Below are 13,458 nucleotides of genomic sequence, written 5' to 3' on the forward strand. Positions count from 1 at the left end.
TGGATGAGGTCGAGGTCTTCCAAAAGAAACTGTTAAAGCATATTTAGTCTGTTCCACAAAATACAGCGGACTCGGCAGTTTATATATTTCCCTAATTCATAAAAAAGGCTCTAACACTATTCAGTAGTGTATGTCATCAGCCTGATAACTCTGTCTGGTTCATTGAAATAAAGAAACTCTTCTGGAAATATGAACTCGGTAGCCTGGATGATCTATTGTGCAATCCTGTGGATAAATACATTTGGAAGAAAACAGTGAATGAGTCAGTGAACAAACATTGGAAGGAAGAGATCTTGACTATAGCGAAATACCATCATTCTATCAGGTTTTGAACACTAGTTATTTCATTCCTGGAAAGCCACATCCTTCATTAAGCATACAAACAAACTCTTTTAGAGATTACACCAGAATACCAGTGAAACTTAAATTGCTTACTGGGACTTACATTCTACAAACCAACAGAGTAGCCTTTAACCAAAATGCAATAGATCCAGTATGCCAGTTGTGTTACACAGACAGTGAAACCGTTGAAGATTTTCTTCTTGACTGTCCAACCCTGCATAATATTCGAGAACAGTCTTATCCGACATCTTATTTGAACTACAAACATTAGGTTTGAATAACTGGACTTCACTTAGCACATCAGAGCAAATAGAAATTCTTTTAGACTGCACACATGTGGCTGACAAACTGGGAATTCCTCGGAAAGGATTAAACAGATTGGCTGGCGTAGAATTCCACTACAGAAGGCTCGTATTCAATTTACACATACAAAGAAATAAAAACTTTATCGCAATGAAAAATAAATATGGTAAAAGCAGAAACAGTGACATTCGTGATCCTAAGTAAATCTTGTGTTCAGAATAGTGATAAACTGTATCATTAATTGTGTAATATGAAAGAAAGTTTAACTGTTCTTCGTAAAAGTGTATATGTAGTGTTCCATTGCTGTAAGGGTGTATATAGCATTCTATCTTGGTGGAGGGAATCAACGACGTTTATCTACGTAGGCGGTTCTCCTATACTGGAGGTGAAGACTTGGATACAGAAACAGATACAGATACAGATTACCGGCCGCGCCATATTGCCGGCTTTTGTGATAATTTGTAAAACTGAACAGTTCATTTTGTTAACCACACTTGGATTTATTCAGAATGATGTATAAAATCAATGTTATTGTCAATACTTGAAGAGAAATCAAGAGGAAACCTAAAGTGAACCAAACTGTTGAATTAACTATTGAACTGACCCATTGTTACTTGAATGAATTACAGAACAGATGTCTTTAATAATTGTCTAGACCATAAATTCAACGTTTTTAACACATTAAGTATTTTCTATAAACTTTGTAGCACTTTCAAGAAAAACGCGACAATTCGAGGAAAAATTCCGTCTTTCTGATATGGCATAAAAGCCAATTTATCCTTCATGAATATATAAGTTACAGATACTTAAAATGGGTCCTGATATGTGCTGCAACCAATGGAAATATGTCAATTTCATATAGAATAAAGAAGAACAGCTATTTAGTGTGTTGTAACTTTAAGGTAGTTCTGCACGTTTAATTAACCGGAAGTGACGGCGTAACGTCATTTAACCGGAAAACCTAGAATAATGCCTGTTAGCCGTTACACGGGTAGAATAGATATTTGCGGTGATCTATTATATCTCAAAAGTCAGCACTTCTGTCTTTACTCAAGGTTAATTTTGACAAAATATGCACGTCTTCATTAAAAGAACTCAAAATAATAGCAAAAATAAGCAGGCATATAAGTAATTCAATTGATATTACACAAATTATGAAAAATTAAGCACACGGACTTATACATTTTATTTGGCAATATGATAGAAAACAAGTAAATTTGCGATTTTTCACATAGGAGCCCATTGTAAAATTGATCAAAGGATCAATATTTTCAACTCGGTCTAACAAAAAATCAAGCACACAACCTTATCTTTTTTATTTGCCGAGCTTTCTTAGTATATTCTGAAGTTCCGAAAAATCAAGGTCTAATTAAATTCTACATTGTAGAAAAAAAAATGACCCAAACGTGCAGAGCTACCTTAAAAAAGAATGATCTCATAAGTGTTACGTTTTGAAGGTGACATAGCTTTAGTCGTCAGTGATACACATACTTTACAAGCCCAACTAGATTTAGTGCAAGTTATTCCTTTTTAAGTAGGGATTGAACATTAATGTTAGTAAAACAAAGATACGTTTATTGGAGAAACGAGAATAGAGACACGACCTACAAGGGTCCGTAAACGGCAAATCGGTTGAAGTTGTTGTTCGGTGTAAATTTTATTTATACAGGAAGTATGAAAACTGCTGTCAAAACGTTAACTGAATAAGTATTGTAAGCATATAATTGTTTGCAGGATTATTACTAAATTTTGATACAAGAAATAAAATGTCACTTTTTGATTCTATGGTGTTACCAATTCTATTGTATAACGCAGAGGTATGGGGCATTTATTATTATAAAGAAATTGACAAAACTCATGTAAAGTTTTGTAAAAATATTCTTGGCTTACGCCAACAAGCACCAAATGTAAATATTTTTGGAGAGTTTGGTAGAGTTCTGTGAAGAAAGGGTTCCGAAATTTTTGTTGAAGGTAATGAAAAAACCAGGACACACCCATGTACAAAATATTTGTAGATCAATGCATTAGCAATATTGATGTTAATTGGGCAAACATGTGATATAAAACGTTTCCTAGATAGTCTAGGTTTTAGTGACGCAAGATTAAACTTTAAAACGAGTGTTAACCATTTCAACAGTGTCTACGATACCATTATGTACAAAACTAGAATACTTCTTTTTCAGAATATGCCCAATCTGGATTATTTCAAAAATTTCAAAACATAGTTCTGTTATGAAAAGTATTTAGCCGTTTATCCAGACGTTCGTTATGAAAAAACAAATGACATGCTTTAGACTGGGTTTTCATGACTTAGAATTAGAATCTGGCAGATACATGTATTTAAATGTATTGAACAAAATGATCGCAAATGAAAATTATGTTATTAAGCAGTTTCCATTAAAAACTTTACATTAGTTAGCAATTTTTGTTCTTCCAAAAGTCTACTATATTACACGTAAATATATATTAAGCAATATCCACAATATTTAAACAAAAGTGTAAATGCATTCAGAAATGAAGAATTTATGAAAATTAATATAACATGACCGTTAATAAAATCTAATTTGCTGATGGGCCAGAATTGTAAACTTTCGACTGACTGGTTCATTAAAAATGGCTGAATATCTCAATCTATATTTAATCATATCTCAATTTTAAATAAACGTTCACGATTTTTTCAGACTAAATTAGTTTTATTTGAAACTTAAGGTACAATACTATTAGTTTTACACTTTAATTTTTTTAATCCCCCGCCGTGGCGGAGGGATTATAGGAATGGTCTGCGTCCGTCCTTCCGTCCGTCTGTCCGTCTTTCCGTCCGTCCTTCCGTCCGTAACAAAATCGTGTCCGGTCCATATCTCCTAAACCTCTTGAAGGATTTTCATGAAACTTGGGTCAAATGATCACCTCATCAAGACGATGTGCAAAACCCATGAATCAGCCTTGTCGGTTCAAGGTCAAGGTCACAACTCAAGGTCAAAGGTTTGAGCCTGCCATTTTGTGTCCGCTCTATATCTCTTAAACCCCTTGAAGGAATTTTATAAAACTTGGGTCAAATGATCACCTCATCAAGACAATGTGCAGAACCCATGAGTCAGTCATGCCGGCTCAAGGTCAAGGTCACAACTTAGGGTCAAAGGTTTGAACCTTCCATTTTGTGTCCGCTCTATATCTCCTAAACCCCTTGAAGGATTTTCATCAAACTTGGGTTAAACGATCACCTCATCAAGGCAATGTGCAGAACTTATGAGTCAGCCATGTTGGCTCAAGGTCAAGGTCACAACTGAAGGTCAAAGGTTTGAGCCTTCCATTTCGTGTCCGCTCTATATCTCCTAAACCCCTTGAAGGAATTTTATAAACATTGGGTCAAATGATTACTTCATCAGAACGATGTGCAGAAATTATGAGTCAACCATGCCAGCTCAAGGTCAAGGTCACAACTAAGGGTCGAAGGTTTGAGCCTTCCATTTGGTGTCCACTCTGTATCTCCTTAACCCCTTGAAGGATTTTCATCAAACTTGGGTCAAATGATCACCTCATCAAGAACTCATGAGTCAGCCATGTCAACTCAAGGTCAAGGTCACAGCTGAAGGTCAAAGGTTTCAGCTCTGTATCTCCTAAACCCCTTGAAGGATTTTCATGAAACTTTGGTCAAATGATCACTTCATCAAGACGTTGTGCAGAATTCATGAGGCAGCCATGTCAGTTCAAGGTCAAGGTCACAGCTAAAATCAAAGGTTTTACCCTTTCACTATCCATAGCAGTGGCGGGGGATTTAGCTGTCTTTCAGACTGCCTTGTTCTGTCCAATAAGCGAGATTGCATTTATTTTGATTCAGTTTGCAACCAGACCAGTTATCTTCAGACCAAGCTGCATGGACTTCTAAAGTGAAAAGACAAGAAAAAGTTAACTTTGCATCTTTCAATAAATTTTGGTAATAAAAATTCTAACGTAAACCATTGTTTATTCTGGTAGCCTACACTGAATAGGTTATACAGTCAAGAGTACTAGCCTGCATGGGAATCCAGTCTGGCAATTTTCAACTTTCGTTTTCTGATAATATCAGAAATGTCAGAAGTACTGAATTTGTTTTACGGACACTATATATTATAAGGACAAATTATCAAAGGCTTGGTGCAGGCTATGAAAAGACCACTCTTGTGGAAATGTAAAAATGGTCTTTTTTGACAAGAGAAAAGTTTACACCATCTATGGTTAAATGGGAAACATGATGTATAGAAGTGTTATTTATTCAAAAGTGGTCTTTAGCACTCGTTTAAATCTTTAAAGAGTTGCCTCCCCTCGGGTAGATAGATCAGTAATAAAAATACATGCTGAATTGCTGTAAAGAAGTAGGAAGTATTTTCTTCTACAACTTTGTTAAGAAATACAAATTTCGCCTTTCGAAACTTGTACTTCTGTTGCCCACAGTCTGTTTTGTAGAAAAAGTCAATATTTTTTCAAACATATTTTTTCATTGTCTAACTTTTTTAAGATACTTTCAGTGTTGTAAAATGAAAATGATAATAGAACTGTGGATCTACAAAGTCACAAAATTCTGCTATGTTTAGAAAAATGTGTTAATCATCAGTCTTCATTACAAGAAGTACAGTAGAAAAATAATTAGATTAAAGCAAAGAAGTATAAAATACAATTTATTTTTATAGCTCTTTGGTTAGGGGAAATATTTTTCAAAAAGAATTTTGATATTTTTTGACAAAATAAAATGTGACCAGTCTGAGAACATGTGGTTAACAATTAGAACAAGTTATACCTTTTTTGGACAAATTGGTATACTTTTTATGAATAATAAAGATGCTCACTAGAACAAAAATTCACATTTGGAGAGATACCAAACACTTTATATCTCAATTTTAAATATATTGTGTGCCCCAAATTCATATTTTAAAATAAAAAAGTTACTGTATAGAATCTCTGTAAACATTAACCAACATAACATAAAATGTATTTATTAATTCCTTGCATAAACTAAACAAACAAGAAATGTAAGATTTTTTTTAATAAATGACTATTCTAGATAAAGGTATTTTCTATTTGAATACTTATTTCATTTTTTTGTCAAGTTAAACATATTTGATGAGGATTTTCTAGATTTAAAACATTCTGTAATGATAAGACTCTAAGCGCACGCACGCATTGTCCTTTTGTTGAGAATTCTGAATTCTGGAGTGCGGATACGCACCGGGCGATTGTACGAGGTACTAGCTTACGAACTTGCGGCGAATAGTAACTGTGCGGCGGGGCGTAGTATTTACCTACGGCAATCTAAAAATAGACACTGATTTACTACAGTACGACAGTCTACTACACACATGTAGGTAATTATCTATGGAAAGAAATACTGCAATACTATCGGAAATATGTAAATATACACTTAACACGTGGGTATAGAAACATTGTTACAGAACTTGACAAAGTTTTAGAAACTTTTTATAGCGTTTGGAAACTTCTAGGTTTTTGTGTAAAGTGACATGTGACCTATATTTCAAGTTGATGGACGGGTTTTAAAATCGCGACAGGATGTGTGTGTTTACGAATGGGATTTAATTAATGCAATATACGACATATTGAAGGACAGATTTAATCTTACAAATCTGACGTTACAACACTGCAATTAATGCGAAATAAATGCTTTTAACATTTAGATGGATTAAACGAGAGATATTAACACATACAAGGTGGACAGATTATTAAAGGCATGTTGTAATTAATGAGTTATTTAGCACACTGGTGTAGAGATTACTCATTAAATACTAAAAAGCATGGAATCTCAAATTCTTTATGAATCTCTTACAAAACCGAAAGCTGACCTTGACAGAAACATGAACAATACAGCAGGAAATTGCAACTTAACTTCTAAACCCGAAATCCCACAGGTGGAAAATAAAGTGTCTTCTGAAGGTGTAGACAGGACGCGGAATATGGTTCAGACTTGTGTGCAGCCGACACACATTGACGGGGTAAGAGAAGGTCAAGTTAAATCAAAGCTGCAAGAACAACTAGAATCACCTCTGGTGCTTCCCATAGCAAAGCGAGACGTCTCCGATATTAGTGATAAACACTTTTCACCTCGTTTTGATTCTGAATCTATGAAAAAGACTGAACCAGCGGAGTATAATAATATCAATAATGGGACTGTTTCAGCCCAGCCAGCTCTACAAGTTCAAAGTTCAAATCTTGTCGTTTCTACGACTGAGGTAAAATCTGAAACTTCAAGTCTAGCGTCTCCAGGAATTTCATCAAACAGAAGTTCCACAGCTTCTCCTCTACCGTCACCCGGAAGTAGCATCGCTTCTCAAGAAATCACTTCGTCAAAATCATTATCAAATAGTTTTAAAATGAGAGAAAAACGTCGGAGAAGAGGCTCAGCTTGGACGGACGACGAAACTGAATATTTGATGGAAGTTTGGGCTAAACAGACCGAAATAATTAAACAAAAAGGTGGGGATGAGTCGGTCACGTGCGCTCCAGTTTATAGGCTGATTTCTCGGTCAATGGCAGAACAAGGGTGGGAAAAAACTTGGGAACAGTGTAAAACCAGAATACACACATTAAAGAGGGCTTATAAGATAACAAAAGATGAGATTAGTGAAGGCTGCCAGACAATAACGTATTGCAGGCACTTTGATAAGCTTGAGATTATCAGTGGTGATAATGCACAAATCACCCCAGGGATGCTGGCAGCTGATCTGGAACAGAAACGGAAACAGCGTGGAGCACAGTTCAAAGGCAAGAAACAGCCAGTAAGACGGAAACTTACTGTTGGTGAAAATCCGAATTTAGTGAAAAAAGCGAACATTGTTAACAGCGTATCTAACGTTGTTGGCTTTTCCCAATTTCAAGGTCAGAATTCATTATCGTCCGTTGTTAGCGCTCAAAGTACACCAAAAACAAATAACATATGGTATCCACCATTGCCACCGCAGCAACAACAGTTCCAGCTTCAGCAGCAAGCACAGCCACAACAGTCTGTTAGTTTAAACCAAGGTAACCAGTTTGCTCAGCAGCCTTTGCAAATTTCTGTTTTGCCAACAGTACCGAACTATCCGTTCCATGTGACGCCAACTTCCGGTAATAATGATGTCCAACTTCCGCCGTACAACGGTGTTAGTGAAGTAAATAACAATGAAATAAATGTGAAAAGTGAGAAAGCGGATGTTGTTGATAACGGAGACAACGTAATTAAACAGTACGAGCAACAGAGTGGGCAGTGGACTGTTCCCTTTTCTCAACAACCAGCAGTGCAGACTGCATCAGCGTCTCAGCAGCCAAGTGCATCGCAGCAGTCAAGTGCGGGGAATGATTTAGAGAGAATGAGACTTAATTTGGAAATGAGAAAACTTGAGGTTGAGCGCAACAAAATTGAGATGGAAGAACGTCAGCGTCGAGAGGACAGAGATCACCAGTACCGAATGATGCAATTGCTGCTGTTTGGCCTTGGTCAGCAAAACATATCCCAGCTACTCTCTGGCCAAGGACCGGATGTTACTCATGCGCATGGCACGGATTTGTCTCGTGCTCTTGAAAGTGGTCTTGTTCCTGGTGGGTCACAGAAGGCGAATGAAAAGGGACTTTCATTTAGCGAACTTTGAGGTGTCTAAATTACCCACGTTGTTCATTTTCACCTAACAGACTCTTCTCAATAGCCTTGCGGATAGTCACTGGAATTTAGAATTGGTCTGAAAGGTACATAAAGATAAATACACTGTTCGCGTGACTACAATGTTATATAATAGCTCTTCCATACAATTGAAATATAGCATTAATTCATAAGAATGTGCTTTTTAATATATTGAAATTTTCGGATACAGTTTCAAGACTTAAATTGCTATATCATGATTTTTCAATCAACGAATGCTAAAACAAAACGTTTTATTTCCTTCGTAAAATAGTGTTCACTTTTTTTAAGTTTGATTGATTGAAATGTTCAAAAATGACCGAAAAATTTACTTTTTTATTTAACATGGCGGCACAGAAAATGCTCATATAAGTGCCGTATTGATATCAAATGGATTTTAAGCAAAGACTTGATTTTAGAATTCACATTTTGTAATTCAGTTACATGTATATAAAACTTATTTTTGTCAGTTCGTTGAGTCAGTGTTAATGTTTGTTTTTGGTAGAAATGTATCATACATTTAAGAGACAAATGCTCAGTGTACATATAAAATATCTGTTTATTTGTTTAAAAAATCAGATAGTTTATGTCGTTTTAGATGATATTTTTTGTTATTAATCGTCTTGTACATGTGTTTTACGAAACCGCTTACATCTATTTTGTATTTTGATATACGGTGAAAGGACTCGAATATTGCATAATCTCATTGTTAACGGAATGTATACACATGTATTTGTTTAGATCTGTCATATTGATATTATATTTTATATTGAAGATGTAATTTGAGGAGGAAAAGGTATCAATTCCTATTTTACTGAAACTGAAGTTGTGATATACATGTTACTCTTGGAATAAATAAATCATCGCTTGTTTTTAAGACAACCAGAAATTGTCCTTTGCGTCGAAGCAGAGAACAGATGTAAAAAGTAGTTTCCAAAATTGCAACCTCTTGTTTTGGAGGAGAATCTCGTTTGGAGGATTTGTGGAGAGGTTTTAAGGGGAAAAATGCAAAGTTTTTAGTTTATTTTCTTTGTTATTGATGTTTGTTATGTTTTTATTACTTTTGTTATGTTGTTTTCATATGATGGCCTTATTAAGAGAGTTGAGAATTGTAAGTTAAAACAATATTTTTTTTATTACAGAAGCTGCTGTATATTGTTACAAATAACATAAAAATATTTCTTGCCCTGGTTTGACATTGTTTTCATGTTAATTTGAGCTGATCGATACGTTAGTAATTTTCCAGCATTCATAGTTTGCGAATAGTTTTCCATCGTTTATTTTTGGTTGTTGCAATTTAGTTTGTTTTTAATGCAATGCTTTATAATAATTTAAAGATATGTTCATAGGTATATAATGTACATGTTTCTGTTATATAGCTAAATGCAAAATTGTGTTTCTTTGTAAGCGATTTTTTAAACGATTTTATTAATATTTTTGTGTTTTGCCGGAAAGAGGTAAAAGTTAAGATATGTTTTCGACGGTTTAGATAATTTGTCTTTCTGCATGTTTTTTTTTCTGCAAAAGAGAGATTTTTTCAGGCTGTTCATCCATCTAAGAAAACATGTCTGTGCCTGTCAAACACTAGAAAATCAGATCTAAGACAGTTAAAGACAGTAAACATGTAGAAAATGTAACCATTAGTGAGCATTTCAAGGCTTTGGGGACACAGTGTAAAATACCATCCGTTTTCAGTGCACTGTACAGTTGAAATCTGACCATATCGTTAAAGGAGGTTAACTCTTGTTACACTGTTTAACGTTTTGTTTTGAGACGTTATATCCCCTCGTTTATAGACTATAATTAATGAGAATGATGACCATATACGTTTATCAAAACCGCGCATTCGTTTGTTCAAAGTAAGAATATCTTCAATTTGTTTCATATGAGTTTTACGCCGTTTTGCAACTTCAGTAAGGGAACGACAGTCAGATAAGTTTGTCACCAGCTTTTCCAAGATTCTATGCCAGGAAGTACCTCTTCTTCGCAAGTAAGTCACAACTTACATGATTTGAATAGGTAGAGAACGATTCACGACTTGCGACATCTCGATGGCTTTTATACATGTCGGCATTCAAAGCTGTTGTTTTCGCTCCTTATTTGTCAATACTTCAAAGTAAGATCAAGACGAGATTTGGTTTAATTCTGCAAGCTGTTCTTAAAAATGACCTGTGTAGTCTGAAACTTGTTTAGATGATTTATTTACCGCGTTACTCTCGCAGTATAAAGGTGTAATAAAAGATGCATATAGATACGTTTTAGCTCACCTGTCACCTTGTGACAATGTGAGCTTTTGTGATCACCCTTCGTTCGTCGTGCGTCCGTCCGTTCGCAATTTCTTGTGAACATGATATATACCACATTTTGCAATCAATTTTTATCAAACTTGCACACATCTTGTATTGACATAATATTACGGTTCCTTTCCAAAGCTGGTCAGATCCCAATATGGGGTCCAGAGTTATGTTCCCTTAAAGGGCCGAAATTTGCTATTTTTGCTTTTGCAGCCATATAGAGACTTCATTTATGCTTTGATTTGAAACAAACTTTCAAAATATCGTCAACAACAATAGATCTTGGATTCCATGATGAATCTTGCTGATCCAATCATAGGTTCCGGTATTACGGCCCCTGATTGACCCCTTAAAGAGCCAAAATTTGTTATTTTGACCTTGTGAACACGATAGAAGTGACATTTTACATTCGATTTTCACCACACTTTCACACAACTTCAGTCAATGTTCTATTTTGGTTCTATTTTGGCCCTTTCAGCCATATAGAGGTCTCATTTATGCTTTAATTTTATACAAACTTGCAAAGAATGTTTATCTTGATGATCTCTAGGGCAAGTTTGAAACTGGGTCATATAGGGTCAAAAACTAGGCCATCAGGTCAAATCAGAGTAACAGCTTGTTAACATCCTAGAGGCCACATTTATCACCATGTTTTCATGAAACTTGGTCAGAATGTTTATCTTGAAGATTCCTCGGCCAAGTTAGAAAGTGGGTCATGTGGGGTTAAAAACCAGGTCACTCACCCGGTCAAATCAAAGGAAAAGCTTGTTAACACTCTTGAGGCCATATATCTGACCATATCTTCATGAATCTTAACGATTCCTTAGACATGTTCGAAACTGCGTCATTCTGGGTCAAAAACTAGGTCACAACCCAAATCAAAGGGAAAGCTTGTTAACAATGTAGAGGCCACATTTCTGCCCCTATCTTCTTGAAACTTGGTCAGAATGGTTTTCTTGATGATTCCAATGCCATGTTTAACAGATGAGCGATATAGGGTCATCATGACCCTCTTGCTCATGTTTTATGTACTACAAAATATCAGCTGAACTGAACTGGGTTATGGAAGAAACTGAAGTAATTATATACATTGTACATGCTTTTCTTATAATTCATAAACTATACTCGCTTTAAGACAACTTGAAATTGTACTTTATGTAGTAGCAGATAACAGATGTAAAAAAAAGAGTTACAAATTTTCCTGTTTACTTGGAAGAGAATCTCTTTTGGATTTCTTCCTTTTTATTGATGTTTATGTTTTTATTAGGAGAGTTGAGGATTGTATGCCCGCGTGCCTTTAACAGAGAATTGTGTGCTGTATATTGTTACAAATAACATAAATAAACTCCCAGCCAAGTTACGTTTATGAGAATACATTGTTTTCATGTTAATCCTGATTTTGATAGATGCGCTGGTATTTCAGTAATATTCCAGTATTCATAATTTGCGAATATTTTTCCATCATTTTAATTTCGCATGTTGAAATTAGTTATTTTTAGCTCGACTTTCAAAGAATATGTAGAGCTTTTGGACTCACCCATGCGTCGGCGTCGGTGTCCGCGTCCGCGTTGGCGTCGGCGTCCCGATTTGGTTAAGTTTTTGTATATAAGCTGGTATCTCAGTAACACTTATTTACTGTGATAAACTGACTTACACTGCACAGGTTCCATAACTCTATTTTGCTCTTTTTTTTTACAAAATTATGCCCGTTTTCCGACTTAGAAATGTTTTCTTAAGGTTTTATATGTAAGCTGGTATCTCAGTACCCACAAATGGGAATAGATTGAAACTTCACACACTTGTTCACTGTGATGATCTGACATGCAATGTACAGGTTCCATAACTCTACTTTGCATTTGTACAAAATTATGCCCCTTTTTCGATATAGCTGTTTTGGGTTAAAAAAATTTATATGTAAGCTGGTATCTCAGTACCCACTAATGGGAATGGATTGAAACTTCACACACTTGTTCACTGTCATGATCTGACATGCAGTGCACATGTTATATAACTCTGCTTTTTTTACAAAATTATGCCCCTTTTTTGAATTAGCAGTTTTTGGTTAAGTTTTTGTATGTTGCAGGAAAAGAACTTTTAGAAGAAAATTTAGTTTATTTTTAAGGCATTGCCTTGTAAAGAGTATATGTTAATAGGTATACATGTACATGTTTCTATTACAGTTTAATGCAAAGTTGTGTGTCTTTGTAAGCGATTTTTTAACGATTTTTAACGAACATGATTGTGTTTTGCCAGAAGGAGGGAAAAGGTTTTGTCTTCCAGTTAAGATATGTTTTTGACGGTTAAGTTAATTTGCCTTTCTGTAAGTCCGTGGTTTTTTCTGCAAGGGTTGTTCATCATTCTACAGAATTACATGTCTATGCGGCTGTCAAACACTAGATAAACAGATCTAAGACAATTTGAGATAGTAAACATGTAGATTTAAAGGTAATCAGCAGTGAGCCTTTCAAGACATTCCTCCAAAAATATACTTACCTGTGTTCAGAAGCTACCCATAGTGATTTTCAGTTTAACGTCAGCGCTTAAAACATATATGAAGATATGATGTAAAATACCATCTAGCTAAATGTAAAGAAATGCATTGTACAGTTGAAGATGTTACCATTTCGTTAAAGGAAGTTAACTCTTGTTACAATTTTTGAATGTTTTGTTTTGAGATGTTATATCCCCTTGCTTAGAAATATTTTTGAATAAAAAATGAGAAAGTAGTCATATTTTTTTGTGATTTTATCATAACTTACTTTAAAATGTACGCCTACAGTCCGTGCGTTCGTTTGTTCGAAGCAAAATGTCCATATATATCTTCAATTTGTTTCATATGGGCTTACGCCGTTTTGCAGCTGTAATTGCAGTAAGAGAAAG

The 13,458-nt window shown here is 35.1% G+C and overlaps 1 protein-coding gene across 1 annotated transcript; it reads left to right on the plus strand.

Annotated features, from left to right (window-relative positions):
• Positions 1-5,922: 5,922 nt before the first annotated feature.
• On the plus strand, positions 5,923-9,468 carry LOC123531607 (uncharacterized). Its single transcript, XM_045312717.2, has one exon. The coding sequence runs from the start codon at positions 6,429-6,431 to the stop codon at positions 8,256-8,258; it is 1,830 nt and encodes a 609-aa protein (XP_045168652.2). The 5' UTR covers positions 5,923-6,428; the 3' UTR covers positions 8,259-9,468.
• Positions 9,469-13,458: the final 3,990 nt, after the last annotated feature.

This window comes from Mercenaria mercenaria, chromosome 11, assembly GCF_021730395.1.
Source record: "Mercenaria mercenaria strain notata chromosome 11, MADL_Memer_1, whole genome shotgun sequence".
Taxonomy (NCBI): Eukaryota; Metazoa; Mollusca; class Bivalvia; order Venerida; family Veneridae; genus Mercenaria; species Mercenaria mercenaria.

What these genes read in the sequence shown, in the direction of transcription:
- LOC123531607 (XM_045312717.2), top strand. Translation starts at nt 6,429, where the DNA reads ATGGAATCTCAAATTCTTTATGAATCTCTTACAAAACCGAAAGCTGAC.